Source organism: Papio anubis, chromosome 8 (assembly GCF_008728515.1).
Source record: "Papio anubis isolate 15944 chromosome 8, Panubis1.0, whole genome shotgun sequence".
Classification (NCBI taxonomy): domain Eukaryota; kingdom Metazoa; phylum Chordata; class Mammalia; order Primates; family Cercopithecidae; genus Papio; species Papio anubis.
The window spans coordinates 114,832,731-114,859,589 of record NC_044983.1 but is presented as its reverse complement, the minus strand read 5'-3'; the positions used below and the strand labels follow the sequence as shown (position 1 = coordinate 114,859,589).

Here is a 26,859-nt window from a genome sequence, read left to right as displayed (position 1 = left end):
GTCTGAGAAAAACATTCCTGCATTTAATTTGTTGGTGGGTGGCAGTGTCCTCATGTGACAAAACCAGTCTCACAATTCGGTATAAACAATGACTGCAGCTGGGCACAGTGGCTCACGCCTGTAATCGCAGCACTCTGGGAGGCTGAGGCAGGCAGATTACCCGAGGTCAGGAGTTCCAGACCAGCCTGGCCAACATGGTGAAACCCCATCTCTACTAAACAAATACAAAAATTATCTGGGCGGTAGTGGCGTGCGCCCAGCTACGTGGGAGGCTGAGGCAGGAGAATTGCTTGAACCCGGGAGGCAGAGGTTGCAGTGAGCCGAGATCGCACCACTGCACTGCAACCTGGATGACAGAGGGAGACTCTGTCTCACAAACAAACAAACAAACAAAAAATATAATCACCTCAAACTTTAGAGCATAAAAATAAGAGACATCTTCTTAGTGAATCACTGACTCTCAGGGCTGTAAGGAGGGATATAGTTAGGAAGGTTATATCTCCATTGCTCTGCTCCGAGTGGAACATGAGTTTCTTTCTTATATCACTGAAGTGTCTTTTTCTACCACGGAAGCTTAAAGTTTATGTATTTTCATGGAAACAAACCCTCGTGGATTCGTTCAGCAAGCATTTGTTGAATACTGACACTGGGCTGGCACTGGTTACTCTGACGCAACTGTACCACTTTTAGTTTCTAATTCATGGCTTCAAAGTGGTGGCATAAAATATTGAGGGGAAATCTAGAATAGCACAGGTTATTCTAAATCTGCTCATAGCCTAGTGGCAACAGCCTTTAATGATACAAGAGCATCTTCAAAAGTATTTGTCTTATTATGTGCAATGCATTTGCTTGCTTAGAGGCTGGAATGTGTATAAACCTCAATGCTCTTTCTCCTGTTGCTCTTTCTCTATCTCTTTGTCTCTTGGGCTTTGTCCCCTTTTGGGCTCTATCTCGGTCGTTTCTTCAGTGGCAAAGGGACGTTTTCTTGGTCTGAGTTCTTTCGGACCTTTATGATGTTTCCTGTGTTATAAATTTGGCCTCCCATTTAAAATGTTCAGTGTCTGCCCTACTGGAGGAGATCTTTGTGAATGTGAACACCATGTGTGTGAGCACATGTGTGTATGTTCAGGGGAATTACTTCCCCTTTCTAGGTACCTTTGAATACATATCAAGGCTTTTAAAGTAGTTTGTAAACCTAAACTTCTATGTAGCTGTAAAGTTGTACTATTTTTATTATTAGTTTTTTAAAACACACATGTAAGTAGTTGATATTTTTCAGAATACGTCATGTGCTATACACACTTCACCTATAACATTTATATGTGGCTGTTTTAATGTCATATGCTGTAAAATCACTCATACATCTGTACAAAATACATGAGTAAAAGCTGAACGTTCCAATAGTGAAACAATTACGGGGATATCTGTGATAAAAAAAAAAAAAAGAGGTGTATTAAACTAATCTTGGTCAATATTTTGCTATAAATATTTAAACTGTTATGGAATCAAATCCTTTACTAAAATAAAGAGAAAGAAAAATGTAATCCTCAAAAATGGCAATCTAAGCTGCTTGCCAAACTTTAATATTTCTAGATATGTGGTAGACTTCAGAGCTTAATTGTGTGCCTGTTGTTATTTCTGGATCTCATAGACCTTATGTCTTGGCAGACTTTCCATGCAGCAAAAACTCATTTCCTTGTGGCATTGAATCCATGGATGAATGAATGAATGAAAAGAAAATTTAAAAAATCTCTTGTAGCAAGAAATTCTGGCACTATAGCCAAGTATAATTTTCACTGCAAGAATAATTGCACCATTTATTTTCACCTTAGCCTTTTCTCTATTTACATTGCTATAAAAAAGTGTCACATTTTCTTAGGTTAGCACTCACCATCATCTTTGTGAAAAAGGAATTAAAAATAATTTTAACACCTATGTATACTTGGCTCCTTATCACACACAATGAGAAGTTAGTTTGGATAGGAAAATGACTTAAACACAGCTGGACACAGTGGCTCACACCTGTAATCCCAGGACTTTGGGAGGCCGAGGTGGGCGGATCACCTGAGGTCAAGAGTTCAAAACCAACCTCACCAATATGGTGAAACTCCATCTCTACTAAAATTACAAAGATTAGCTGGGCATCGTGGCATCCACCTGTAATCCCAGCTACCAAGGAGACCGAGGCAGGAGAATCGCTTGAACCCAGGAGGTGGAGGTTACAGTGAGTCGAGATCTCGCCTTTGCCCTCCAGCCTGGGCAACAAAAGCGAAACTCCATTTCAAAAAAGAAAAAGAAAATTGACTTAAACACTAGTAATTCTTGTTAACTTTAAAGCAGAGTCCTGAATATGGCTACAGGGGGAGCATCTTCTTTAGCTTTTGTCAATTCCGGAATGTTTCTCATTTGTGTTATTTCTTTGGAGATATTGGTTGTTCTAGAGAAAGAAGGAGATAGCACTCACTCGTGTTTCTGAGTGTCTGTGTCTGCGTGTGTTATCTGTGTGTTTTTGGGAATACTTGGAAGAAATCAATACATAGTAATTGTTTTTTGTTTATAGTAGAATTCAAGATGAATTTGATGGTAGATTGAATTTTAACAACTTTTACCTAGCAATATTCTTTGCCAGTATTGAGGTAGAGCACATACCCTTTACTAAACAGTACAACTGCATCTGCTACAACTGCAGCTACTTTGAGTTAAGACTAAACAAGGCACTTTACATATTTTGCCTGTAAACAGTGCAACATTCCAGGGAGATATAAAGCTTTGGGAGATTAAGTTACAGAGTACCAGAACTATAAAGAGCTGAGATTAGATTTGAATGCAGTTTTATAGGGCACTGAAGCCCATGTGCTTTCATCTGAAAATGCTTCTTATTCTAAGAGTGGGAACAAAGGGAATATGTCAAAAGGAAATTTTGTTTTTCATGTACATTTTGTAGCCTGAGTAGAGAGACTTTTTGCTCAACAAAAAAATTTGTATGTCAAAGTTTGGAAGTTGCTTCTGAAATACTAGATGCTTTGACAGAAACTACTGTCCTCATTAGCTTCTCAGTGGGCATTACTCGGGCAGGGCTCATGCTTGGGAGTAGGTGGATCTTTATTCCTGTATAGTCTCCATAAAAAAACCCAGCAGCCAGCACCCAACTGGAGACCATCCAAAAGGCCAAGCAGAAGAATAATGGACCAGGAGGGTGGAGGCCTAGGATTCTAGTGCTGCTATGCAGCTGAATTATTTTGTGCAAATCATAAACCTCCAGTTCCTTCATCAGTAAGCTGGAGATGATACTATTGATCTGCCCAGTGTACCTTTCAGGGTAACATTAGACAGGTCATACGTAGAAAGCCAAGATTTTAAAAAGTACTTATCATTAACTTATCAACAAGTGTTTGCCAGGTGGATATTATGTGATTGGCATTGTTGGAGATGGAAGATACAGTGGTGAGTAAAACAGATGAAGTCCCTGTCCTCATAAAGTTATTGTTCTGTTGTAGGATTTATCTAGTTGATACGTTACAGCATAATGTTTTCAAGGTTGGGTAAGAAAGAACAGGGCACTAAAGAGAGGCCTTGAATCAAATCTCAGAGGAGGTTGAAATGGCAGCAAATGATAATAGGCACTTGTAAGGCAAAGGAGAAAGTACGCAGGAAAAGGAAAGATCTTGGGTAGAGATTTTGTGGTAAGATTTAAGAGCACATTATTGTGGGAGTGAATGTTTTAAAAAAACAAAAAAGAGGAGAGATTTTCATGTGGCTCTCAAGACAGCCTGCTCATCTGTGGGAATCTGAATCAGGAAGCTGAGGAGGGAACAGGAACACAAACTCCGGCCTCTACGACTCAAATTTGGAAGACAAAAAGAATGAGTGCTGGGGAAGTCCACACCACTTAAAAAGATTGGCCTCACAGTATTTTGCCAAGTGTGGTATCTGGAGGAGAACCTTGGCGTGTACCAAAACTGCCAAAGACACTATTGTAAACAGGGAACTGGGGTGTGGAATGAAGGCTTGGTCTGGAATTCCATGACAGGCATTCCCAGCCTGGGAAGACCAGGTTATACTAGATCCACGTCAAGAAATCCCGGAAACATATTGCAAAAGCAGAGGCTTGCAGGCTAGTCTCCAGGGTTGCTGGTCTCGAGATACAGATCTCAATGTATGCCGAGAACAAGATTCAAGTACATTTTGTGGCCTGAGTAGAGAGACTTCTGGCTCAACAAAAATGCAATGGGTGGCTCCCCCAAGATGTCATAAAGACTAGGAATGACTCTGAACCTGTGATTCTTTGATACTTAACTGAAAAAATAAAATCTAAATTTTGATTCTGGACCTTAAAATGGGTGTTTCTTACTGCAGAGATTATTTTCCCCTCTTTCTTAGATGAAACTATTAAGCTCCAGGAAGACCCAAGTAGATTTTTTGGGTCATTGGAGACCTTGGATGGATTTTTAGGAGGCTGTAAAAACCACTGTACTTTTTCCCCTTATTATGCTGTTTTTGCTCAGTAATAATTGAGAAAAAAACAGTCAGATAGTGATACTTTTGTGTTACAGCTGTGTGCCAAAACTTGCAGTTATGACAATAGCTTGGAAGCTATGGAGCTATGGAACTCAAATTTCTTTTTTTTTTGAGACAGAGAGTCTTGCACTGTCACCCAGGCTGGAGTGCAGTGGCACAATCTTGGCTCACTGCAACCTCCGCCTCCCAGGTTCAAGCAATTCTGCCCCAGCCTCCCAAGTAGCTGGGATTACAAGCGCATGCCACCACGCCTGGCTAATTTTTGTATTTTCAGTAGAGACAGTGTTTCACCGTGTTGGCCAGGCTGGTCTCAAACTCCTGACCTCAGGTGATCCACCCAATTCAGCCTCCCAAAGTGCTAGACTTATAGGTGTGAGCCACTGCACCTGGCCAGAACCCAAATTTCTGAAGCAAGTTGAATCTATATATATAGAGCAGTACAGTGAGTAGAGATGGAGAAGCTTTATTGAGGAAACTTTTCAGGAGAAAATGAATCTTTTTTTTTTTTGAGACAGAGCCTCGCTCTGTCACCCAGGCTGGAGTGCAGTGGCACAACCTTGGCTAATTGCATCCTCCACCTCCTGGGTTCAAGTGATTCTCCTGTCTCAGACTCCCGAGTAGCTAGGATTACAGGTGCGTGCCACCGTGCCTGGCTAATTTTTGTATTTTTAGTAGAGACAGGGTTTTGCCATGTTGGCCAGCTAGTCTCAAACTCCTGGCCTTAGGCAATCCACCCGCCTTGGCCTCCCAAAGTGCTGTGATTACAGACATGAGTCACTATGCCCAGCAGAGAAAATGAATCTTAAGATATCTCTACCCGTCTTGGCCCCCTTGCCGTTTCCTCTCATGTCTATTCCATGAGGGCTGAATATTTGTCATACACTTTTGAAAGTGAAAGGGGACACTATTAACAATTATACTAGGGCAACAGGCATAAAACTGGAATATGGGGCCAGCCTGGTTTAACTTCATGTGCTCCATAAAGGACTTTATTGATGCCACCTCCACCCCATTTCCAGCATTCGTCATCCTCTGCTTTCCCATCACACTCTGTAACTATCTTTGATACGGTGCAGACCACATGGCATCTATTATTTGTGCCATGTTTGTCTCTCCCATTGACTCGTGAACTCTTTGAGGGTAAGAGCTCTATCTTAATCATCTTTGCCCAGTACCTCCGTTCTACAACCCAAGGTCTGGCACAACCAAGGTCTGGCCCAACCAAGGTGCTCAATGTTTGATGATGAAGAATAATCGATAAATTTGGAAGGAGACAGGTGACAGACTGGGCAAAGACTGGAGAAGTTATTTCTGGTAGAGAGAAAGGAAATAGCATATATGATAGTGTAATGTTGCTAACAACAATTGTGAAGAGAGTGTTGCAAATATATTAGCCTTTGTGGAATAGAGTGTTACGTTGACTGCTTAGAAATGAGGAGAATTTAGAGGAAGAGCCAGAATTAGTGGAGACTATAGATTGTCCAAGAGTCTTGTTTGGTGGTTGCTCTAGGGATGGGTATTGCATATGGGAACATGGCTGCTATTTTATTGTCCCCTAATGGAATAGATTAGACACCAAGCTTGAATTTGAGTTTGGAGGACTGTGTGTGGTAACCATGAAAACTTAAATGATAAAAAGAGAATAGCTTCTCAAAGAATTTTGATACTTCTGCTTCCAGCTGAAACCAGGAAATTCAGAGGCAGCAGAAATGAAAACAAGGAAAACATTAATGGAAATTTTGAACCTAGAAAAGGTTTGGTTTGAGTTTTGAAGGAAAGTCTGGGTTGTTTTACTGCCCCTAAGTACTACTGTTACGATTTGCTGGCGTTTTATTTGTTTATTATATTTCATTTATTTAATATTGTCAGATTATGTTCTAATCTTTAGGGGTGGGTCCCCAAATTTGGCAGCTTAACTAAGGCTTCTACATTTACTGCAATGCTGGAGCAGCCAAACTAGCCAGAACAGGCTTGTGTTGTAATAGCGTGGGCCGCTTTGTCTCAAATTCGCAGTTCTACTTGGGAGGGTCTTGCAAAATATTCTACGAAGAATTTTCTCCATTACTTGCATAGAATGGTAAGACTTTAATTAAAGCAACATGTATACATTATTTAATAAGTGTTTTTCAGAACTGATTTTCTCTAGTAGAAAAAGTAGTACAAGAAATTTTTGTAAAATTTATCACTTAAGGAATTGTGAATTGCCTAAGCCTCAATCTCTAAATATTTTGGTCTGTAGGGCCCCAAATTTCCAAGAATCTATGGAAGTTTTGACTTTAGCCTATCCAAAGTGGGCAGATCAAGCTCCAGGTATTTATTGCAGAGTGTGGAATGAAGATTTGTATACTGAACTCTCATCTCGTCTTCTGCAAAGAGTGAAGCTTCAGACCTTTTTTCCTAAGAAGAGAGCTTTCCTTTGGAGGTCTGAATCTGCACTGGGGGTCTTAACTGAGTTCTTTGGTAACTGATGAACTTCCCTCTTCTGTACTTAGAAGACCCTCTTGAATGCCCACTTATTTTATCTATACATGTTCCTTTAAGTCCTTACCTAAAGAGTTTTCCTCTGTATGACAAAGCTGCTTACTTTAAATGCTCATTACTACTCACTTTTTGTGCTGAAGGAATGCATCTTTGAGTTGCAGTACGCATATAATGATCAACGTGTGCCTTCTTCTTAATTAAATCGTTGATGAACCCGATAAGCCTCTTCAGGGGTCAAAATAATTAATTCTACAAAAATCCAATCCTATTGGCTTTCCATTCAGCTGAATCATTTCAAAATGTATTACATAATGTTTCCTTTCTGTTCAAATTGTAAATTTGAACTAAAATTTAGTTCAGCTAAAAAAAGCATTACGTAAATACAGCATTTACATTATGGTTTTGATAACTGTGAGGCTTGACCCATGCTTAGGTGATCAGATAATCCACAAAAATGTTAGGAAAACTAACTTGATTAAATTAAGGAGAAGGTTCTATATTATTAATAAGTAAGCTAGCACATTTTAGGGAACTTGACTCTTCCAGTATTTCTTTAACCTTTGATGTAAAATTTAATACACATCTAACACAGTTTTTTTTTTTTCTTTCTTAGAGAGACACCTCCTCTACGGGCGGCCTGCAGTGCTTTATCGGACTAGATATGATATCTTATATCACACTGACTTTGAAAGTGGTTATAGTGAAATATTCCTAATGCCACTCTGGACATCATATACTGTTTCCAAACAGGTCGTTGAGAACATTGGATTTTATATTCTTTATTTTATTATATTCCTCACGTTAATACAATGATTCCTTGCTTAATAGAATTTTGTCTTAGAAAATATTTTATTTTTTCTTAATGAGAGAAATCCTATGTTGGATTTATTGTAAGATATTTTGAATTAGTCTTTATTCCATGTTCTGGTAATTGCATGGGAATATGTTAAACATTGAAGGGAGATCACTCATTCTTTTATTTTCTCTTACTCTGCCTAAGTCATTGCCCAATAGTTATGGAAACCGCCAAGGTTTGTTTATTTATTTTAATAGACCTTATTTTTTAAGAGCATATTTTATTTCCCAGCAAGATTGAGTGGAAAGTGCAGAGTTCCCACATATTCACCCACCCCCCTCCGACCTCCCCCACTATCAGCATCTGTTTTTTTTTTTTTTTTTTTAATTTTTTGAGACCCACTCTTGCTATGTCTCCAAGGCTGGAGTGCAGTGGCAGGATCTTAGCTCACTGCAACCTCCGCCTCCTGAGTTCAAGCGATTCTCCTGTCTCAGTCTCCCAAGTAGCTGGAATTACAGATGCACACCACCACACCTGGCTAATTTTTGTATTTTTAGTAGAGATGGGGTTTTGCCATGTTGGTCAGACTGGTCTCAAACTCCTGACCTCAGGTAGTCTGTTTACCTTGGCCTCCCAAAGTGCTGGGACAGTGCAATAGTCTTTTTAGAGTGCTGAAAGAAAAAGCTATAAAAACAGAATTCTAGACCATCAAGAATTTTTTTTTTTTTTTTTTTTTTTTTTGAGACAATCTCACTCTGTCACCCAGGCTGGAGTGCAATGGTTTGATCTTGGCTCATTGCAACCTCTACCTCCAAGGTGCAAGCACTTGTCCTGCCTCAGCCTCCTGCGTAGCTGGGATTACAGGTGTGTGCCACTATGCCTGGCTACTTTTTGTATTTTTTAGTAGAGACAAGGTTTCACCATGTTGGCCAGGCTGGTCTTGAACTTCTGCCCTCAGGTGATCCACCCACCTCAGCCTCCCAAAGTGCTGGGATTACAGGTGTGAGCCATCACGCTTGGCCCTGGTTTGTTTTTTAATAAAAGTTTTATGTTGGGGGTTTCAGTTTTGATGAAGATGAGATAAATAGGTATATATCAGGAATTAGAAAATGTTACTTGGCAGTTGAAGCATATTTTAAATTTTTTAATACAAAGGAGGAGAACACTTCTACTGCCCCAAACACAATTTGTTGTTTATTTGTACTGTGTACACATATGTATGTTTTTGTACATTCTATACACACGCAAATACATACATATAGATACATGGTCTATTTAGAGGAGATATGTCTATATTGTTTCTAAGAGGGTTATTTTATAAGTTATCTTCGATGAGATTCTATTTATTATTTCAACAGTGGGATTTCTGCTTTATGTTCTGCTTTCTATATTGTTTTACTTAAGACTGATAAAGAGTTCTGTTGATTAAAAAAATTTGAAAATTTGTGACTTACGGTACTTAAAATTAAGAACTTTTAAAAAGAAGTCAGACTATCAAATATAAAAAATTTAAAAAGGAGTCAGACTGTCAGAATACAAGCTGTAGGAGAAGCCAGAGGGGTTTTGATTTCGGCTGCTCATAACAGAGCCACGGCATTGCTGAGTGCCTCTGACTCCCGTGCAGGCTGAGGTTTCCGGCATTCCTGACCATCTGACCAGTTGCGTCCGGCCTGATGTCCGTGTTTCTCCAAGTTTCAGTCAGAACTGTTTGGCCTACAAAAATGATAAGCAGATGTCCTATGGATTCCTCTTTCCTCCTTGTAAGTTACAGAGTATCAAAATCTGATGCCTTTAGAGGGATGTCACATTGTGCAATCTTGGTATTTAGAATTTCTGTGGCTTGGGTTTTCTTCAAGAGAGGGTGCTCAAAAGATTATATAAATGAACTTTTATGGGATCCTTCCAAAATCAGCCGAAAAGTGACTCGCTTTCAAAAAATCTAATTCTCCAGGGCAATTCTAATGTGCAAGGGAATCTTCTGTGTCCCCGCCTTACATTTTTAAGTGAGAATCTGAAAAGGAAACAGTGAATCATTAAGACACCAGTCCTTTATGTAATACTGTAGAGGGGATCTCTTAAGATTACCTGAGGCCAGGCGTGAGCCAACACTGAAATCCCAAAGTAATCCCAGCACTTTGGGAGGCCGAGGTGGGAGGATTGCTTGAGTCCAGGAGTCTGAGATAAGCCTGGACAACATAGCAAGACCTTGTCTCTACAAAAAATTCAAAAATAAAAATTAGCTGAGCTGGTAGCACACGCCAGTAGTCCCTGATACTGTGGAGGCTGAGGTGGGAGGATCCCTTAAATCTGGGAGATTGAGGCTACAGTGAGCTGTGATCAGGCCACTGCACTTTACCGTGGATGACAGAGCAAGATTCCATATTTAAAAAAAACAAAAAAATCTGAAGCCCTTAAACCATCTCTCATTACCTTGATGATTTTTTTTTAAGTCTAAATGGCACTGATGAAATCAAGGAGTTATTTTACATAATGTTGGTAGACTCAAGAAGTAGATAGTAAGAAAAAAAACATTGCAAATGGCTTTTGGGAGAGAGCTATTGAGTGAAGAAGAGACTGAGTGGGAGGGGAGTAAGGAGATGTTGTATAAGGCAGTTAGGAGTAGGAATAAAGGAGTAGATTCGTTTCTTCATGTTGTTTGGACCATTTAAGAAAATGCTTGCTCCCTCCCCCCCACCTTTTTTTTAACTGATGTAGATTTTGGTAAGCAATGTATACTATTTGTTTTCCTAATGTTTAGATCTGAGCTCTTCACCTGAGGCTAAATATGATGCATTCCTTGTAACCAATATGGTTCCAATGTATCCTGCTTTCAAACGTAAGTCCAATATTCACCTAATACACTGCTATTTATGAAAATAAATATTTCTAAATTTACCCCTTACCTTTTCTACCTCTGTTAATTTTAATAAGAATACTTTTCATGTGTTTAACCTTTATAATTTTTGAGGACCTTTCATGTAAACTTTCTACTGTTGATCCAAAATTTGAATCTGTGAGGAAGGTTGGCTGGTAGTTTATCCCTGGTTTATAATTAAGAAATTGATATCACAGAAAGTGACCACAGGTCATGCATGGTAGAAAGTGAACTAACTCAAGTTTGTGTTTTTCTTCTCATCTGGTTGTTATTTTTATTTCAATGCTTATTATTTTAATGGTTAAAAAGGATCTTCACTATATTCTGAAGGCCACTTGATATTTAACAGCATCTATATTTATTTGTGAGCATTACAGTAAAAGCCAGTAGCACCTCTTCCTCTTGGGGTGATGACACATTCTGAATGTTGGCCCTGAAACCCAGCAAGAGCCAAAAGGGTCTTCTGAATCATCAGAGTGTTTATTTCAGATGATTTTAGTCCTGTACCAATTATTTTATTTCAACATTTGTAATTTCTTTGTACCTGACATAAATATATCCTGATGCTAGTGAAGTCAAGAATTGTATAGGCACAATGAGCTCGGGCCCAAAAAGCCAAGTTCCTGGAGTGTGACCACAGGCTGTGTGATCATAGACATGTCATTAAACCTCTCATTTGTAAAATTAAGAGATATAATTGCGTGACCTCTAAGGTTTATATGGATTTCTGACTTAATTATCCAATGGCGAAAGCACTGCATTTTTTGTTTCTGTTAAATATTCATCTATGTCTCCATCCGTCATTCATCTATCCATCCATCCATCCATCCATTCATCCATCCATCCATCCACCCATCCTTTTATCTATCCATGTGTTCAAAGATAGAGTAAGCATTATGAAGTAGCTTTTACCACCTTTCGGTACATTTGCAGTGAACGGAACTTACATCGTTATGGGAAAGGTAGGAAAAGGAAGCACCTCTATGTGCTTCCACTTGATGGAGGAGATTCAGGCTGTGTTACAGATCTCTCCGGGCCGAAAGGGAGTCTCAAAATAGGAATGGGTGATTGCAGAGTGTCAGCTACAGTGGCGGGCCTCCGCAGCTTAACATTGGTGAAAAGGGCCACATGGTTTAGAGAAGAAAATGTTTATTTGATGTCCTAGTGAGTAAATGAAGGTTTATTCAAAGATAGAATTTATTGCTTATGAGTGAAAAATTAAAGTATGCTTTTAAAAGGTTTCTTGGTTTATTCTCAGACCCAACTGAGAAGCATTTCAGAAACTCACATAGTTACATTTATCACAATATTACACAGAATGCAGCTTCATTTAATTTCCGCAAATCAGGGTTCCCTGGATTTCTTTATTCTTTATTGATGTGTTTTTTTGACCAAATGGAAATGGTAATCAAGGCAACACACGGTACCACCCTGAGGCTGGTGTGGAAAAGGCCTTTCACAGAGAGCTTGCTGTTCTTCACGAGGGGGTTGGTTTTTTCACATGCCACATTTCTGTGGGCCTGGCCTTTTGACTGTTCTCATTGTTGTTTCTTTCCTTCTCTCCCTCTCCATCTTTTCTTAATGCTTAAGTTAACGTTTGAAATAACCTTTCTTACTGTCTGGCTTCTTTCTCGACTGCAAATAATTATCTAAGGTATTTTGGCTCTTGTGGGCTGCTCTGCCTTTCCGAGTTTCAGAAGGCATGAAGAGCAATTGAATCACTATAAGAAGGATGGCCAGGTGCTTTTTAATAAGGGGAGGGAAGGGGGGTTAACAGCCAGAAGCTTATGACACCCATGTTGAAGACAGCATGGCAAATTTGATCTAATATTTCAGAACCAACCCATTGCTTGCCTGTCCTGTCTTCTTCTGTTATTCTCTTGTTTTTCTCCGTTTCCATTCTGCCTCTCTTGTTGGCCATTATGGAAATTAGAGGCAGAGGGGACAAGGCAGTTCTCTGCAGGGGATGACAGTGAAAGTGAGAAATGAATTATAGAGGAGAAGCAGACATGCACAGATCAGGTAATGTTTTTCAGACAAAAGAAAGAGCAAGTGCAAAAGCTTAGCCTGAAATAAGTTTGGCAAAGTTAGGGGACAGGAAGAAAGCCTTGTGTGTGATAGGGAAAGGGGTAGGAAGTAGAGTCACAGAGGTAGGCAAAGACCATGGTGGGGAGTTGGGATTTCATTCTAATTACAATGAAAAATAATCTGGAGTGTTGGATATGGGTGGGGTGTGTGTGTGTTTGTGTGTGCATGTGCAAGAGAAAGAGATGATCTGACTTATGATATGAAAGGATCCGTCCGTCTACTATATGGGGGAGTGGGCTACAAGGTACAAGGGAAGTAAGTGTTTCACAGGGAGCCCAGAGAGTAGTCTTTTGTGGTGTGATCGTTCACTTCAGAGAGGATGTAAGTTAGACCAGGATAGAGCAGAGAAAAGATGAGAGGTGGTCAGATTTGGGATAATTGGGATGTACTTTGGTGACAGCACTGATAGGAATTGTTCACATATGTCTATAGCAAGGAGAGAAAGCAAGGATGACTCTTAGGCTTTTGGCCCAAACACCTGGGTGAGTGCCAGAGCCATTATTATAATGGAGAAGGCGAGGGTTGGGGCAGGATTAGGAAGGAACATTAAGAATTCTGTTTGGATAATATTTTGCTTGACATGAATATTAGGTATTCCAGTGCATTAGGAGGTAGGTGGTTGGATAACATGTCTGGAGCTCCAGGAAAGGTCAGGGGTAAAGCTTAAACCTGGAAACTAGCATATTGATGAGATATGAAGGATGGGAAGAAAGAGTAAGGCCTTATTTTCACTACTCTGAAATATCTTGCTTCCTCTTTTGCACATTCTGTTCCCTCTGCCTGGCATGTTCTGCTTGGGAAACACCACCTACTTATTCATGCTTCAGATCTCAGCTTGGGAGCCTCTTCATCTGGGAATCCTTTCCTGACTTTCGGACTAGGTTAAACTCCCCTACCATTGTTTCATAGCTCTACATTGTTCCCTTTGCTGGTTTGTAAATGACACACACACTGGTAATGACATAAAATGGATTCGTCTCATGAATCACGACAGCTCTCTTGTCTCTTGGCTCATGACATTTGGCTCGTAGCCTGCATCCTAGAGAGAATTTGGCCAGAGTAAGGAGTTTTCTTCATGAAGAATTGATTTTTGGATTTTTTGTCTTTGCACAGGGGTCTGGAATTATTTCCAAAGGGTATTGGTGAAGAAATATGCTTCCGAAAGAAATGGAGTTAATGTGATAAGTGGGCCAATCTTCGACTATGACTATGATGGCTTACATGACACAGAGGACAAAATAAAACAGTAAGCCTTTCATTTCTACTCTGTGTGAGTCTTAAGTCCCAAGATCTCACTCAAGAAGTTTTTCAAATATTCATGTACTAGAAAAGAGATGACACCCCTTCAATTTTTTGAATTTTTCAATTCTTTTTTTTTTTTGAGATGGTGTCTTGCTCTGTTGCCCAGGCTGGATTGTAGTGGTGTGGTCTCGGCTCACTGCAACCTCCGCCTCCTGGGTTCAAGTGATTCTCCTGCCTCAGCCTCCTGAGTAACTGGGATTACAGGCATGCGCCACCACATCCAACTAATTTTTGCATTTTTAGCAGAGACAGGGTTTCACCATGTTGGCCAGGCTGGTCTTGAACTCCTGACCTCAAGTGATCTACCCGCCTCAGCCTCCCAAAGTTCTGGGATTACAGGCATGAACCACTGCGGCCAGTCTGAATTTTTCAATTCTTTTGATTAAATGGGCATTGGTGGTTGGAATGGAATTTTGGGTTTTGTGGTAAATAAATGTACTTTTTTGTTCTATGAAAAAAATGTATCAAAGAATTTAATTTTATTTAGTCATTTCTTCCACAGCTCTTCAATGGGAAGATGACCATTCCCACTTGTCTTCATTATTTGGGTGGGACTTAAGAATCCCTTAGATTTTCTGAGTCAGTACCTCTCAGTAGGAAAGTGTGTATGGACTTGGATTGAATCTGGTTGTCTCTGTCTCTTTGGTGCTGTTGGGCATATAAAAGCCATTCTCTGTGCTCATAAGGGACCCCACAGTCTAGTGGAGAAGGCAAGATTTAGAGTGATTGGGATGTATTTTCGTTGTATAAAATTAAATAACAACACTCTGAATTTGTCAACAAATTTGTTGACAATTTGTTGACAAATTCAGAGTGTTGTTATTTAATTTTATACAAGCATGAAACAATCAGAGAGCAGCCCAGAATGTAAGAGAGGGTTTAAATGTGATTTAGAGATAATTACAGAATAAATTGCTATTTTATAAATACAGATAAATAAGTTAGACATTATCTTACTTCTTTTCCAGTCATTCTGAAGAGAAATTTTGTGTAAATTGCACAATTATTTTATTGCTGATCATTATTAGCCAAAATTAGTAGTTTAATCATAATTTTAATACTTGAAAACTGAATAAAATTAAGATAATAGAAAACCAGGCAAGGAATTATGAATTTCTGTACTGATCTGTACTGGAAAATATTTTTTATACCTCTAGGTCCATCATTAGCACTCAGTCCTTAGTACTTCCTTTGGTAAATGAGTTCCTTGTATCAAGTTCTGCATTTCATTGTAGCTTGAAAGGGTCATTATTCTCCTAGCTCTAATGTCTCTTGCCTGTGGTCCATTTTATACAACTCTAGGAAAGTTATCTTCCTGAAACATGGATCTAATAATTAATGACACTCCCTAGCACAAAGCATTACTACCACATCCCGGCACTCAGAACCCACCATAATTTGGCTTTTATTGACTCTTCCAGCCTTTCATTTCTACCGCATTGGTCTATTCACCATTACCTGTCTCCAATTCTTAGATCAAGCCATTTTCTTTGCCTAGAATATCTTTCTTACTCTGCCAGGTTGACGAGTGAGGGGATTTCAGGCAAAGAAAACATTATCTTCAAAGACATAGAAGTGGGCTAGTGCTTAGAAGTGAAAAATGATTCAATTGAATGGGGATTAATTTTAGTGATTCAGGCAATATTCATTGGTCACCATTTAAAAAAAGAAGCTTCAACATCAGCTCATCAACTGTGACTTCGTTTCACCTTCCTGTTTCAGGTACGTGGAAGGCAGTTCCATTCCTGTTCCAACTCACTACTACAGCATCATCACCAGCTGTCTAGATTTCACTCAGCCTGCCGACAAGTGTGACGGCCCTCTCTCCGTGTCCTCCTTCATCCTGCCTCACCGGCCTGACAACGAGGAGAGCTGCAATGTGAGTTTACAGAGAGAGTCCTTTAGGATTTGCTTCCATAGTTCACCTTCGTTTCTTACTTTGTATTTCTATCATTGAACTAGAACATACTTATTATAAAGCATTCGCCCTAAACAGAAAAAGAAAGGAACCAAACAGAATTTTGCTTAACATATAGGAACTTTGCCTTCTAATGGCTTTTTATTTTTCAATGTATGTGTGCATTTAACATAATTCTATCAATGTGTACGATTTTGAGAAATAGAAATAAGTGTCCAAATGTTTTTCATTTTACAAAAGAAAGTGGAGAATGACAACATTTTATAAAAAAAAGTCGAAACTAGCAAAATTTTGATAATTGTTGAAACTTGGTAAGAGGTCATGAAACTTTATTATATTACTTCACTTTTCTGGATATTTGAAAATTTGCATATTGAATTTTTTTTTTTTTAAGCTCTGTCACCCAGGCTGGAGTGCAGTAGTTCAATCTTGGCTCACTGCAACCTTCACCTCCTGGGTTCAAGTGATTCTCCTGCCTCAGCCTCCTAAGTAGCTGGGATTATAGGCAGGCACCACCATGCCCAGCTAATTTTTGTATTTTTAGTAGAGACGGGGTTTCACCATGTTGGCCAGGCTGGTCTCAAACTCACGACCTCAGGTGATCCACCCACCTAGGCTTCCCAAAGTGCTGGGATTACAGGCATGAGCCACTGTGCCCGGCCCATAATGAAAACTTTTTAATACATACACACACACACACACACACACACACACACACACACACAGACACACAGCAAGAGCAAGCAAGAAAGAAATCTATACCTTACCAATCAGGTTTGCTACTAGTTATGATGGAGGTGTAATAGTCATGCTTTTCTCAGATAGCACAGATGACTCCTGATTCACTCATCCTATGGGGAGACAGCTGGGATGCAGGATGGCATCATGAAAACACTAGGGAGGAAGACAGGAGCCATGCTATATGCTTCTGGCTCAGTACTAACTTGGCACTCAGGGACAAATAGAAAAATCTTCAGGTCCTTTTAATCTGATGGAAAGTCTGTGCTCAAAGGTTGATTTTAGAAGTAATAGTCTGTGCTTTTATTTCACTTGATAGAAGGAGTAGAGATGTAATCTACAGAAGATAATCTTTAGTCAACAAGTACTACTCAAATTCCTAAGTTGTATAAGGTACTCTAGGAGAAACAAGAGTGTTAGACATAGTCACTATTCCTAGGCAGCCCACAGAGTGGGTCAACAAATAAAACACATATGGAAATTGCAACACTGAAAGGTAAGGAGCCATAAGCTTCAATAGAGATGATCAGCTTTGTGGGCAAGATAGTTTTTGATCTGTGACTTCAATTATGGGTGAAGATTGAGGCTATGAATGTAGAAGAAAATTAGAAAGTTTAAATATATCCCAGAAAGTGAATTAAGTTTTGGCTGAATATTAGAAACGAGGGCAAATAGTGGGAGAAAAGATTTGAAAAGTTGATTGGATTCAAATTTTAAAAAAGTAGTAGTAGTAATAGTAACAACAGCAGTCATGATAGTAGGAGCAGTAGTAGTAGTTGTTATCATTTATTGATTACATGTTGTGATCCAATTCTGTGCAGGTCCTCTCTATATATTCTTTCTAGTCATATAATCATATAATCACAGTATGAGGCAAGTATGTATATATATGATCTCTCCCCTGCCTTTTTGTTAAATGTTGAGAAATTTATAGCTACTAAGGGGAAAGTATGTTTGGTTACTTGGTTAGTCAGCAGAAGAGCAGAGCTTTAGATTTAAGACCTCTGACTCCAAGAGCCCATCCTCTTTCCAATTTATCAGACTTCCAAGGTAGAACCTTGGGACTTTAGGAATTTTTTCTTACTATTCAGGCATTAGGTACCCAAGGAAAATGTTTAGTTGGAAGAGCAACATTTTAGGCTCTGCTTTAGGAAGATAAATTTGAAATGGAGGAGGCCAAACATGGTGCTCAAAGGGCTTTGGCAAAATTCACAGGAGTGAGGCAAGAGAGAACTTGAACTGGGGTTGTGGTCTTGGAGATCTAAAAGGAAGGATGGAAGACAACAATATTATACTTGAAGGATCCATAGGGTTTTATAAATGATGGAATGGGTGGTAGAGAAATGTAGAAACTGCAAGTGAGAGATAAGCTGTTATCAACTTACTGGCTTGACCCTCTCAATTTTGGTTGTTTACAACCACAAGAGCCCCAGGTGGATGTAGTGCCTCTGTGTAACATGGTCTACATTCTCTGAGCTTCAATTTTATTAGAAACTTGTGGGGAGGTGAAATTCTTGCAAAACATTAGACAGTTGTATTATGGGGTAAAAATAAAAATTGCCATACAGTTCTGAGATGAAAAGACTACAAAGGTATTTCACATGTATAGTAGGCCATTTAAGGTGTACCTAGATTCTTGGGGAATACATATTCAAGTTCGGTCATTAGAGGAATTTGGTGATGGGGAGTTTTAAAAAATACTGCTCTAAACTCAGTGCAAAGGATGTTCTATAATTGATCTAAATTTTATGCCTGAAAAATGAAATCCACTGAAGTCCTCACAGGTTTTCCTCTCCCTACTGGTTCCTGACTCTGCACAGAGTTTGGCGGCATTTCTTGTAGAGTTCACAGCCAGCATGCTTCTCGCTGAAGGGTCACCTGTTCATGTAGAAACTGTCCTTGCTGTGAATTTTACCTTAAGACTGCTGGGACTTGAATTCAGAAACCTGGAGAGAAAGTCAGGGAGAAAAGACAGGCGAAGAATAAATGTCCATAATGAGGAAGACAGTAAGCAAGTTCATGGATTGTGCTTTTGTTTGCATTAATATTCTAAGCGATTTATTTTTAAAGTCTTTCCTGTCCTCCCTACTTTGCATTCATGTACTTTTATTTGAATTGTCTTATTTTTGCATCTTGCAGCACAGTCTTCATCAGCGAATGCTTCTGTGGATGGCCAGCTAATATCAATGCCACATAGCTAGTATTTCCTAATGATGAATTATAGAACAGATTTCAGGGTGTGAGAACCAGAAGAGACTGCCTCTCCAGTGAAATTGGCAAATCACTTCCCAAGGAAAGAAATAGCAAAAGACAGATGTTTTTGCAGAATTCTTATAATCCCAGCTAGCCATCATTTAAATTAGGAAAAACCTTTTCACCCCTGTCCACACATTCAAATGACTGCATTTACAAAGAAAAATTGGACTGACTGACCATTGAAAAATCAAACAAATGAGCTGAATATGAAAATTCTCTCAAAATACAGGCTCATGCTTGCCCTGCTTACTCTGAGGGGGTCCTGACCCATCTGGAGACCTCCTACTTCGTTAATTATAGGGTCACACTGAGGACTGGTCAGTACCATTGTGGGTAGAGTTATATTTAGGTCTTTTCCTTTCCTGTGAATCGCAGAGATCTTGGTTAGGTTGGGTTAGGAGGGTGGGACATGAAGGTTAAAATTCTTACCTCGCCAGCCTGCAAAGCAATTTCTTCCCCTTTCTTCATTTTGCCTGAGATGGCCAGGCATCAGCTTCCTGAACCAACACCCTCCCGGAACATATTTAGCACTGGCACAAGCTGCTGCAGTTCCCTGTCCAGGTCTGTGTGGGTTGGAGCTTTCCGAGAAAGCCCATTGCAGGTTCTTGGGCTTTGGTGGATCGTTCATTGAGACCACTAGTGGTAAAGAGTTGGATGAGGGCATGTCTGAATATTCCCAGACCTGGGACATGCAGCCACCCTTCAACTTGTAGAAGGGCTCTTGGAAGCCATTGCAATTCCAGAGGCATTTGTGAATGGAATTACTTGCAAAGGCCCTCCTGCTCAATCTCTGCTAATGAAAGTAGACACTGCTCCATATTCACAGGGCTCGCAGATCTCACTCTTTCCCTTAACTTCCCACAATAATGAAAGAAGCTATTTTTGAGATGCAAAGAACTGCTTCCCCTGAATTACCTTTTAGTTTCAAGTTAGACATGAAATAAGTTGTTTGATGTAGGACGTCTGAATGTCTTTCATCTGAAACTTGTGTCAGTGGGGCAGTTTTTGGCAAGCAGCTAGGACAGAGATTCACTTCCTTTCTTCCACATTTCCTTGCTTTACCTTTCTCCCCCCCTTCTTCCTTCCTCTCCTCTCTACCTCCCAGGGAGCTGCAGAAGTAAGCATTATTATCCTTGTGAACCAAGGAAGAAACTGAGGTCTCAAGAAGCCAAGTAGCTTGACCAAGGTCTCATAGCCAAAAAATAGTACAGCCTCATTTCCAAGTCTGGCCTCTTGGGCCCCAAAGTGCCAGATGTATCAGCTGAGCGGCTTCGAGTTGACCTCATTTTTCAAATAGCAATTTATGTATTCTAGTAGATGATGTAGTTGATACAGCAGTTTCTTTTGAAAAACTAGGAATACACACACATAATTTTGTGCATTAGGCTTAAGTTCTTCACTTTCCTTGGGAAGCAGAAGCGTATTCCAAATTACTTGTACTCTGTGCTCAATATTGCAATTTGACAGCTTGGAAAAGAAACAAATTACGGAATTCTCTAGGGCCTTTGGTTTTCCTAATTTTGATTTATGTTCTGAGAACCTATTGAGTCAAATGCCCTCTGACACCACATGTCTCGTTTATTTGGTACAGTTAATTGCTGTTGAAAATGTTTGCAGCCAAGGGCAGGTATTTGTGGCACGTTACCAATAGGAATGCGGTAGAGTGGCAGGGAGGCCAGAAAGGATCAACATGCATTGGCTCTGTGTGCAAGAGTGCACAGAGGTCATTTGTGGACTTGGAGTAAACTGACCATTTGGGGAAACTCCTCTGGAAAATTCTGATTCTGATTTCGTTCTGTTTCCATTGCAGAGCTCAGAGGATGAGTCGAAATGGGTAGAAGAACTCATGAAGATGCACACAGCTCGGGTGCGTGACATTGAACATCTCACCAGCCTGGACTTCTTCCGAAAGACCAGCCGCAGCTACCCAGAAATCCTGACACTCAAGACATACCTGCATACGTATGAGAGTGAGATTTAACTTTCTGAGCATCTGCAGTACAGTCTTATCAACTGGTTGTATATTTTTATATTGTTTTTGTATTTATTAATTTGAAACCAGGACATTAAAAATGTTAGTATTTTAATCCTGTATCAAATCTGACATATTATGCCTGAATGACTCCACTGTTTCTCTCTAATGCTTGATTTAGGTAGCCTTGTGTTCTGAGTAGAGCTTGTAATAAATACTGCAGCTTGAGTTTTTAGTGGAAGCTTCTAAAGGGTGCTGCAGATTTGATATTTGCATTGAGGAAATAGTAATTTTCCAATGCACAGTTGCCACATTTAGTCCTGTACTGTATGGAAACACTGATTTTGTAAAGTTGCCTTCATTTGCTGTTAACTGTTAACTATGACAGATCTATTTAAGCCTTATAAACCAATCTTAAACATAATAAATCACACATTCAGTTTTTTCTGGTTTTATTTGGCTTTTATTTCACTTATAAATTAGAGGGTTTGCATCATTCTCAGCAAACTATCGCAAGAACAGAAAACCAAACATCGCATGTTCTCACTCATAGGTGGAAATTGAACAATGAGATCACTTGGACACAGGAAGGGGAACATCACACACCGGGGCCTATTATGGGGAGCGGGGAGGCGGGAGGGATAGCATTAGGAGATAGACGTAATGTAAATGACGAGTTAATGGGTGCAGCACACCAACATGGCACATGTATACATATGTAACAAACCTGCACGTTGTGCACATGTACCCTAGAACTTAAAGTATAATAATAATAATAACAAAAAAAGAAACAGAAAATAAAATAAAATAAAATACAAGTTAAAAAGGAAAAAAATAAATAAAGGGTTTGTTTCAGGTGTATTCATGTGTGTAAGGAAACACATTTCTTGTACTAGGCCCTTTTCCTAGTTGCTTATATGACATTTAACCACAGTGGCCTGGATAAGATGGTTTAGGTACGTATCTATAGGAAATCAGAAGGGCAGAGGGAAAGAGGAATTAGAAGCAATTCTGAATACAGTCTCTCAATGTATATCTTTTAAAAGTATTTTGAAGTTTGGAAAAATATTTTGAAGTTTTGACCAAGTTGGTCCAAAACTGTAAGTATTAGATTCAACTTAAACTGCATTGAACATATATTCTGTATAAGGTATTGACCTAAGCACCCTGGAGGATATAAAGAGAAATAAGACAGTGGGATGAGATACGGATATAAACATGTAATTAGCCAATCCAGGTAGAGAATAACAAATGCCAAGTAAAAAGTATTAGTAACAACACAATAGGACAGAAAGGTCTGAATAGTAATATGTGGGGGTAATTTTAGATGGACATAGTTATGGTTTTAAATACTAATGATGCACGGAGTGAAGAAGTCATTCCAAAATTTTCAGTCCTTCTAATTATGTCATAGAGAAAGACTCAGAATAGTGTTATCATATCTCTAACAGTTGTTAATCTCCCTTAAAAAAAGAAAACAAGGTCGAGTGTGGTGGCTCACACCTGTAATTCCAGCAATTTGGGAGGCTGAGGCAAGCAGATCACTTGAGGTCAGGAATTCAAGGCCAACCTGGCCAACCTGGTGATACTCCGTCTCTACTAAAAATAATAATAATAATAAAATAATAATAATAATAAATAATAATAATAATAAATCCCTGCATGGTGGCACATGCCTGTAATCCCAGCTACTTGGGAAGGTGAGGCATGGGAGTAGCTTGAACCCGGGAGGCAGAGGTTGTAGTGAGCTGAGATTGCACCACTGCACTCCAGCCTGGGTCAAAGAGTGAGACTCTGTCTCAAAAAAAGAAAAAAAAAAAATCAGAAGAAAATAGCCTATTGTTTTATTTATTTTCAATTGTTCCCTTTTATAGTCAGTGAAGTGGGTTTTAATTTCTATAAATCTTCCTTTAAAAATACATTAAGAAGAAAGACATTATGTCAAACAAAAATAATTTACATCAAAAGTAGCACAGTAAATTTGATGGTATTGGGGATATGTGAAAAATTGAGAAGGCGGTAAGGGAAAAACTGATGTCCTGGAAACAGAGCTGTAGGACTACACTGGAAGAAGTGATCATGGTGATACCAATGTGGCTGTATTTATAGAGCACTCGTTTATGGTCCAGGCATGCCTCTGGCACTTCCTATGGTTTGTCTTTGAATGCTGAAAAAATGGGAAGCTCAGAGAAGATTTCATGGAAAGAAGAAGAATGAAGGTATGAATGAGGAAGGATTTTGGAACTGGGCTTTGGAGTTTGGGGTAGGGTGAAAAGGGTGGTAGAAATGAATTAGAATATGATTCATTATTCATTTAATATTTAACAATAACTTACTGAGCATCTACTATATGCCAGTACCTATACAGGTTGAGCGTCCCAAAACCGAGAATCTGATATCTGAAATGTTCCCAAATCTGAAATTTTTCGAGCACCAACACAATGCTCAAAGGAAATGCTTGTTTGGACATTGTGGGTTTCAGATTTTTGGATTTGGGATGCTCAACCTAGGCATAATGCAAATATTCCAAAATTTGAAAAATCATAAATCCGAAACACCTCCTGATCCAAGCATTTCAGGTAGACAGTAGACAAAGGATACTTTCCATTGAGGATAAAACAGTGAATAAATAAACACAGTTTCTGGCCTCATAGAACTTGCACTTTAATGAAAGAGACCCTTTTAAACATCTCCAAAGCTTGGTTATATGTGCTATGAAAGAATTAAACAGGTGGAGGAGAATGATAAGAAGGTGGAAAAGGAATGGCTTCATAGGTGACTTTCTAGCCAAAACCTAGGAGATGAGAAGAGCTGGTCTTGAGAAAAAGAGGGACAAAAAGGAAGAGCATGGTCAAGGACGGTGGTCAGGAAAGATCTTGGGATGTGTGAGAATCTGCCTGAATGAAAACAGATGTGCCTGAATACAGTGGTGAGGTGGGTTGGGATCAGGTCAGGTCTCATTGAGGCCCAATAAGCTCCACTGAGGCGTTTTGATTCCATTCTAATTCTAAATGCAATGAGATATAATGGAAAAGTCTAGGACAGAAGTGTGACAGGATCTGCTTTAAGGTCGCACTCAGTACATGAACCCCACGTATTAGGTTCGTGCCCAAATTAATTGCCATTTTTGCCATTGAAAGTGATGGCAAAGACAGCAATTAATTTTGCACCAATCTAATAATAATCACATGCTATGCTCTAGATATAATGCCACACAAAAGTACATCTGATAAGAGAAGGTCCACTTACTAGGTGCTGTAATTGTCTTCCAACAGTAGCATTACAAGAGAGAAGGGTTAATTTTGATTAAAAACAAAAATTATCATGAACTGTTTGCTAAGCTAGATTCCTCTGTCACCTCAGGTTGAACTCTTCTCCAAATAGGTTATACCTGAGGCTGCTAGGGAAACCGGTTGCAAATTTAGTTGAGTACTGCTGCTCTATTTTCATCTTTAGGCTAATTCTTTGTGTCTTAAAAGTAAACTCCAGACCCAGAGAGGACATCAACCACTGTATATTTTCAGGTGAGTGGCTTTGCTGATAAACACGTCATTAATTGTGGGGTTATTTATGAAAATCCCTGAATGGACAGGGACTCTGTTAAAATGAGGTCTACAAGGCTATTTTAAGCTGTGTTTTTTTTGTTTTTTTTTTAAAATATTGAGACTTTGGTCCATTCATGCTTTCATTGAGCAAGTTGCAAACCACTCGCCAGCACGGTGGTCCTGTTCCAGTGGTTTACCCCATTACAGTGAGTTCCTTTTACGGAGGCAGTTTCTGAATCCATCCACAAAGTTTCCCAAGGGTGAAAACATTCTGAGTTGTTTATAAGAGGGCTGATTTTTTTTTTTTTTAATAATTATTTGAACAAAAGCAGTGTTTCCTGCCAACTGGGTTTGCATAACTCTGCCCAAGAGCCACAGCCCCAAAGCTTCCTGTGCCCATTATTCCTTGTGGTGATTGGAAAGAGGGTGGCTGCAGATGAGTCCAGATGATTCCTCTTACTTCAGCTCACCCTCACTATCCCTCTGCTGAGTCAGGACCAGGCCGCCTTGTGGGTGGGAAGTGTAAAAGGCAATGGGAATTACCCCAAGGCTTTGAGGAGAGGGATGGGATGGGACAATGAAGAACAAGACTGACACGTTCAAGTCTGTAGGCTGGGGCGAAGAGCACACTGCTGGAGGTCCAGCCTAGAGTGGAAGTGGCTCCTGTTTGGGCTGCATTTCTAGGAAGTACATGCCCTCAACCCCTCTTGGCAGGGGTGTCCAGTTGTGGCTGGAAGGTAGAAGTGAAAAAGATGAGCCCCGGCTGCTGCTTTTTTTTTTTTTTTTTTGAGAGAGAATCTCGCTCTGTCGCCCAGGCTGGAGTGCAGTGGCATGATTTCCTCTCAGGGCAACCTCCACCTCCCAGGTTCAAGCATTTCTCCTGCCTCAGCCTCCCGAGTAGCTGGGATTATAGGCGCCCGCCACCTCGCCCGGCTAATTTTTTGTGTTTTTAGTAGAGTCGGGGTTTCACCGTATTAGCCAGGATGGTTTCTATCTCCTGACCTCATGATCCGCCGGCCTCGGCCTCCCAAAGTGCTGGGATTACAGGCGTGAGGCACTGTGCCCCACTGGTGCTGCTGCTGCTGCTTCTTTTTTTTTTTTTTTTTAAACTTTATTGAAGAAAAACTGACAGAAATAGACTACACATACTTAAAGTATACAATTTGATACATTTTGACATCTATATACACCCATGAAACAATCAGTACAATCGAGATAGTGAACACATCCACGGCACCTAAAAGTCCCTTCTGTCCCTGAGTAAACTTCTTCTCATACCTACCACATACCATCCGCCTCCCCCAATTCCCAAGCCCTGACGTGCTTTCTGTCACTACAGATTAGTCAGTATTTATAGAGTTTTGGAATACTACAGTATACACTTCTTGTTGGACTTCTTTCACTTAGCATAATTCTTCTGAGACTTATTGAAATTGTGGTACGTATCAGTAGTTAATTTCTTTTAAATTGCTGAGTAGTATTCCATTGTATGGATATACCAATGTTTGTTTATTCATCTTTTCTTTTTTTTTCTTTTTTTGAGAAGGAGTCTCGCTCTGTCCCCCATTCTGGAATATAGTGGCTTGGGATCTCAGCTCACTGCAAACTCCGCCTCCTGGGTTCACACCATTCTCCTGCCTCAGCCTCCCTAGTAGCTGGGACTACAGGTGCCCGCCACCACGCCTGGCTAATTTTTTGTATTTTTAGTAGAGACAGGTTTTCACCATGTTAGCCAGGATGGTCTCGATCTCCTGACCTCGTGATCCACCTGCTTTGGCCTCCCAAAGTGCTGGGATTACAGGTGTGAACCACCACACCAGACCTGTTTATTCATCTTTTGATAGACATCCATTCATCTGTGGATGGACAGTTATTTCCATCTGTTGATAAACAGTTTTTAACTATTATAAACAAAACTAGGAACATGTGTGTACAAGTCTTTGTTTGAACATATGCTTTCATTTCTGTTTGGTAAATACCTTGGTATGGATGGCTTGATCATATGGTAGGTAGGTATATATTCAGCTTTTTGAATAATTTCCAATGTGTTTTCCAAAGTGGTGGCTGTATTTTACATTCCCAAGAGCACTATATCAGAGTTCCACTTACTTCACAATGTTGTCAACTTTTAGAATGGTAACCTTAATTGCAGCTATTCTGATAGGTAAAGTAGTGGTACCTCACTGTGGTTTTTATTTGCATTTCCCTAGTGACTACTGATGTTAAGCGTCGTTTCATGTGATGATTTTCCACCCGTATATTTTATTTAGTAAGTGTCTGTCCAAATATTTTGCTCGCTTAAAAAAATTGAGTCATTTCCTTGCGATCAACTCTTAAAAAGTCTTTACACGTTCTAGATTCAAGTCCCTG

General features: G+C 39.7%; 1 protein-coding gene across 7 annotated transcripts in view; it reads left to right on the top strand.

Moving 5' to 3' along the window:
- The window catches only part of ENPP2 (ectonucleotide pyrophosphatase/phosphodiesterase 2), a 117,981-nt gene extending 96,592 nt beyond the window's left edge, over window positions 1–21,389 (top strand). For 4 of the 7 annotated variants that reach the window (XM_021942584.2, XM_021942583.2, XM_021942588.2 and 1 more), the window contains 6 exons: window positions 7,613–7,749; window positions 9,420–9,555; window positions 10,554–10,631; window positions 13,872–14,004; window positions 15,783–15,939; window positions 20,783–21,389. In XM_021942584.2, the coding sequence (XP_021798276.1) occupies window positions 7,613–7,749; window positions 9,420–9,555; window positions 10,554–10,631; window positions 13,872–14,004; window positions 15,783–15,939; window positions 20,783–20,953 (812 nt within the window). In that variant the 3' untranslated portion in view covers window positions 20,954–21,389. Of the gene's footprint in view, window positions 1–6,197; window positions 6,273–7,612; window positions 7,750–9,419; window positions 9,556–10,553; window positions 10,632–13,871; window positions 14,005–15,782; window positions 15,940–20,782 lie in introns of all 7 variants that reach the window. The other 3 variants (XM_021942582.2, XM_021942581.2, XM_021942585.2) reach the window with 1 other exon arrangement.
- Window positions 21,390–26,859: the final 5,470 nt, after the last annotated feature.